At 47.7% G+C, this 5,027-nt stretch overlaps 1 protein-coding gene across 6 annotated transcripts in view; it reads left to right on the top strand.

Annotated features, from left to right (window-relative positions):
- EXT2 (exostosin glycosyltransferase 2) overlaps positions 1-5,027 on the top strand; it is a 139,742-nt gene that overhangs the window by 163 nt on the left and 134,552 nt on the right. For 2 of the 6 annotated variants that reach the window (XM_021083158.2, XM_085011384.1), the window contains exon 2: positions 3,989-4,103. The exons of the other annotated variants lie outside the window; for them this stretch is intronic. In XM_021083158.2, the coding sequence (XP_020938817.2) occupies positions 4,098-4,103 (6 nt within the window). In that variant the 5' untranslated portion in view covers positions 3,989-4,097. The remainder of the gene's footprint in view (positions 1-3,988; positions 4,104-5,027) is intronic. 6 annotated transcript variants of the gene reach the window in all.

The following is a 5,027-nucleotide window of genomic DNA, read 5'->3' as shown; positions in this document are numbered from 1 at the left end:
GTAAGTGCGGCCTGGAAGGGCCTGGTGGGCCTTGGGTGCTGGCTTGGGCCTCTCCCGGCCGCGGCGGAGTCGGGCCCCTATCACCGGGGGAGCGCGGACCGCGGGGAGGTCGGAGGGCTACTGGAGGAGACCCTCACCCCCACCGGAGCCACTCACGGTGCTTTCCCGCTTTGGGGGCGCTTTGACTTCTGCCCCGCCCTCTCCTTCACCACCTGGCCCGCCCCGCACTTTGGTTTCCCACCTGCCTCCCTTGCTCACACCTTTCCTTTCTCCCAGAATCCTGTGGCGTCCTTTCCGAAGGGCCCACCCTCTGCCATGACCCCTCTCCGCTGCCTGCTCTTTCTTGCGAGCTGCAGGGATCTGCTTCCTCCCACGGGGATTCTTGAGCTTTGGGCCCTGTGGTGGCCAGTGGCGTCCTGTGCAGGACCTGGCGCTCCCGTGTCAAAGGTGGCCAGCCGTGTCCCGGCCCTGGGCATGTAGTTGAAAGTCAGAAGCATTTGGAGTTTTACTACTGGCTGCAGAAACAGATATATCTATACAATTTTGAGGTTAAAATTCCTTGGTGTTACTTACTGGGAAGTGCTAATTTAGAAGTGTTCTTATTTGTCTGAAGATAGCTTGAAATAGACGTGTGTCAGTTTCAGTTCTTCTTTGTCAATGGAGTGCCCTAAGGAGATAAACTGGACTTTGTTTGTAAACTTCAGAGCTCAAAGGCTAGATATGGTGATAAAATATATGACTCAGTTTCTGTCCTTCCTGGCTTCTGCTGACTTGAGCCATGGGGTTGCATATGGCCATGTGAATGGGTAGATTTTGCCTCTCTCAAGTCAGCTGGCTCATTGAGCAATGAGAAAGGTGTATCTAATTCCGGCTTTTAAGGGTAGCAGGGGAGGCAGCTTCACCTGGCGGTTCAGACAGAGCTCCGGCTCCAGAGCTAGACTGCCATTCTCTACATGCCTTGGCATTTTCTAGTTGTGTGACAGTGGGCAAGTTACTTAGCCGTCCTTGTTACACTTTCCCCATATGTAAAATGAGAATAATAATAGCTTGTCACATGGCACTGTTAGGAAGATGAAATAAGTTAACCCAAAGTACTTAAAACAGACTTTGGCGTGTAGCAGGGCCAAAGTCATGTGTAGTTATCAGTCCTTTAATTACAAGCATTGTGTTCATTATAGTACAATTCTTGCAAGGGGGCACATGTCTTTATTTTTTATATAAACCATTTTTAGGCGTGGTTAGCTATAATGTAACTTTAATTATAGAGAACCTTATCAGGTAAGGCAGTGAATCGCAGATTTTCCTGCTTTTGCCAGTATCCGATTCCTTTCTTTTCAGAAACAGTTGGGTTAAGTTCCAGTGTAACAGCAGCCCCAGGAGTTCAGCTGTGAGGGTTTCTCTGAAAAGGTTAAGACAGGAGATTGTGATTGAAAACTAAGTGGATTGGGAGTTCCCGGCATGGCTCAGCTGAAGTGAATCTGACTAGTAACCATGAGAATGAAGGTTCAATCCCTGGCCTCACTCAGTGAGGATATGTTGTTGCTATGAGACCTGTGGGGTAGGTCGCAGAAGCAGCTCGGATCTGGTGCTGTGGCTGTGGTACAGGCCTGCGGCTACAGCTCCGTTTCGACCCCTGGCCAGAGAACTTCCCTGTGCCGCAGGTGCAGCCCTAAAAAGCCGAAAAAAGAGAGCGAGAAAGAAAAGAAAACTAAATGGATTGGACGTAGCCTGAAGCACCGAGGAAAGGTTACTCAGGCCAAGTTTAGGAATAAATAATTCCAGGAACAGAAAATGCGAATCATTCTGACAGTAGAGTGGCACTGAAAGATTTTTCCAGTGATTCAGCGCTTGCCATCTGGCCAGGTGATCCCATTGTAGGGATAGGTTTGATGTGCCTCGAGGAGGCTGAAGTTTGTAGGGTTCTGTTGTGAAATTCTTATTTTAACCCAGGTTGGTGTATTATATGGAACAAACATTCACTAGTAGAAGATCCTTTTGGTTTGTCCTCGTCGGGGAAGCTCAGTGTTAGAGGAGAGAAGGGTGGTCATGGGAGGGCGGCAGGTACAGAAAATTCCATCTGTGGAATTACCTAGCCATTTTTTCTTCCTTTGGAAATGAATAAGAAAGAAATTAATCAGAGTTCATCACTGTATAATTCCTCAAAACTTGGTCCTTGAACAGTATGTGCCCTGATGGAACCAGGAAGGCTAGAGACATTCCTTCCCTCAGCAAACACTTAGGTTTATGTGAAATGTGTTCTAGACCCAGTATTAGAATAGTAAGATGCTGACAGGTGGTGGGTTGGGGTGTGAGATGCCCTGGCCAGCACTGGCACTCTAGTGCTTGAGCAGTGTGCGGAAGGGTCCCCCTAAGGCTGGTGGAGTTGGTTGGCTCTTGTTGTCTCCCCGAGAGACCCTGAGGTGTGATCAGGCTCACATTAGCCAGATATCTACTCAGGACCGACTGTGAAAGACAGAAGGCTCCGAGGCAGCATTTCCTGCACCTGGAGGCAGACTGTGTTGAAAGCCAAGCCTGGAATTTAATCCTAATTGTGGCAGAACTGCAAAGGAAGCTGAATGCACAGCCCGGATGGCCACTTCTGCTCACGTCAAGGCTGTGATAGGGAAGAACTGGGCGCCTGAGACGTGGGGTGGAGGCACTGAGGATTCTGAACTCCCCAACTTGCTCAGATCCTCTGGACCCGCAGAAGTATCTCCTGGTCCCTTGTGGAGAAGAAGCTCTCTTGCCTGGAGCTGTGCAGGGCCCTCCCTGGAAGTGGATACCTTGCAAGGTGGTGCTTCTCCTCCCAGGGATCACCTCCCCCACCTCACCCCCACCCCTCAGCATTGGCTCAGTGGGGAGGTGCAGTCCCCACTGCTGGAGGGATAACCGCGGGACCTGGCTCAGGTGGGCCAGCAGGAACTGGAGGATCACGTGGGACTGAATCTTGAGAGTGTCAGACCAAGACTGGGTAGTGGTGGACCGCAAAGCCCAATGGGAGAGACTCTTGGGGGTATTCTCATGATTCAGGATTTAATGCCCTGGCAAGGACAAGCTGGTCCAGATATGCTGCTGGGCAGGCTCCTAGAAGCTTGGACATGACAGGGACACCCCATTGGTTTTCAGCTGGGGGCGATTTTGCCTCCCCAGTGGATTTTTGGCAACTGTCTGGATATATTTTTAATTGTCACAACTAGAGGTTGCTTCTGGCTTCTGTTGAGTAGAGGCCAGGGATGCTAATGACACCTTCCACATTGTACGGAGCAGCTCCCCACAAAAAAAGAATCATCTGGCCCCAAATGTCTGTAGTGCTGAGGTTGAGAAACCCTAGTCCAGAGTAGATGAGGGGTAGGTGCCAGAGTGGTGTTGCCTGAATATTAAGGAAGGGATCAGAAAGTTCAGGAAGGTGGGATTTGAAATGGATTTGTTACTTGAGGCCAGAGACACACCTCCTGCCCTTGTTCCCGGGAGAGCCCTCTGGTGTATGGAACCCAGGGAGGGGACCAGCATCTTTGAGGGGCTTGTTGGTTCTCCTCTATAGGCCAGGGTTGACTCTATGAGTTGTGACCATGGAACTGGGTTTCCCGGTAGCAGTGAGGATGATATAGCAGAGCCAGGGTAGACGCGATAGACACGATATCCAAATAGTCCGTGTGTCTGAACCTACTGTGATGCTAATAGAACCTGGCCTTCCTGTAGATAATATAGGTGGGCAGCCAACTAGGGTATTGCTTCACCTGTGCAACCAGGAAAAAAAAAAAAAAAATCAAGAGCTGGCAAGTAGAAGGTGACGTTGGCTGCTTCAGTAGCAAAATCCCTCTCACCTAGTTTTCAGATGTGAGCCGACTCACAGCTCCCTGCACCCCCACCCTTGTCTCTGATTCGTTTGTGGGGGCACTTATGGGGGGAACCCAACTGTGACAGGTAGGAAGCAAAATGGGATGCCTGGGACTGTAACATAGTGGGTGTCAGCCTCTCTTCTTTCCAGCCCTCCTGCTGCCCACTCGAGACTGTGGAGCAGGTCATGCTCCTGCCCTCGGAGTTCCCGTGGCTCCTGGTCCCCTCCAGCACTTGGTGTTTGAAGCGTACATTTTTCCATGCTGGTGGGTAGACGATACCTCGTTGTGGTTTTACTTTCCCTGTCCATTAATTAGACTAAACATCTTTTCAGGTGTTTATGTGCCGTTTTTGTTTACTCTTCTGTGATATTCCTGTTTAAGTTTTTTGTCTAGTTTTCTAATTTTGTTTGTTTTGGATTTTTTGTCTGTTTCTCATTACTTTGTAGGAGTTCTTTATTCTGGTTGCTAGTCTTGATTATGTATATTTCAGGTATCTTTTGGATGTGGAGTTTTCTTGATAGGAAGATTTTTAAATTTTGACTCAGTTTCTTTAATGTTATAGAACTATCCAGGTTTGTTATTATTTTTCCTTGAGACTTCTGATAAGGAATATTTTTAAAGAATTTGTGCATTTCATTTAAGTTTTCAAATATTTTGGCATAAGTTTATGGATATCTTTTTTTTTTTTTTTTTTTTTTTTTGGATTTTTGGGGCCACACTCGCAGCATATGGAGGTTCCCAGGCTAGGGGTCAAATCAGAGCAGTAACTGCCGGCCTAAGCCACAGCCACAGCAACATCAAATCCGAGCCACATCTGTGACCTGCACCACAGCTCACGGCAATGCCAGATCCTTAACCCACTGAGTGAAGCCAGGGATCAAACCTGCAACCTCATGGTTCCTAGTCAGATTCGTCTCCACTGCACCACAATGGGAACTCCATGGATATCTTTTAAATAATGCACTTTTTAGCGTTACGATCTCCTTTTCATTCTGGGTATTTATTTGTGCTTCCCCTGCTTTATCTTGGTTAACTTTACCAGAATTATATCAAATGTCGATTTCTTTAGTCTTCTTTAACAAAAGTTTTAGCTCATTGATCCTATGTGTTTTTAATTAATTTCCAGGCTTGTATTTATTATTTAATTCCTTCTATTATCTTTGGATTTATTTTCTTGTGATAATGTCT

Source organism: Sus scrofa, chromosome 2, assembly GCF_054392235.1.
Source record: "Sus scrofa isolate SSC_HxYL_T2T_F1_AM1 chromosome 2, Sscrofa_HxYL_maternal_Yorkshire_Landrace_v2.0, whole genome shotgun sequence".
Classification (NCBI taxonomy): domain Eukaryota; kingdom Metazoa; phylum Chordata; class Mammalia; order Artiodactyla; family Suidae; genus Sus; species Sus scrofa.
The sequence above is the reverse complement of the archived record's forward strand: the minus strand, read 5'-3'. Positions and strand labels throughout refer to the sequence as shown.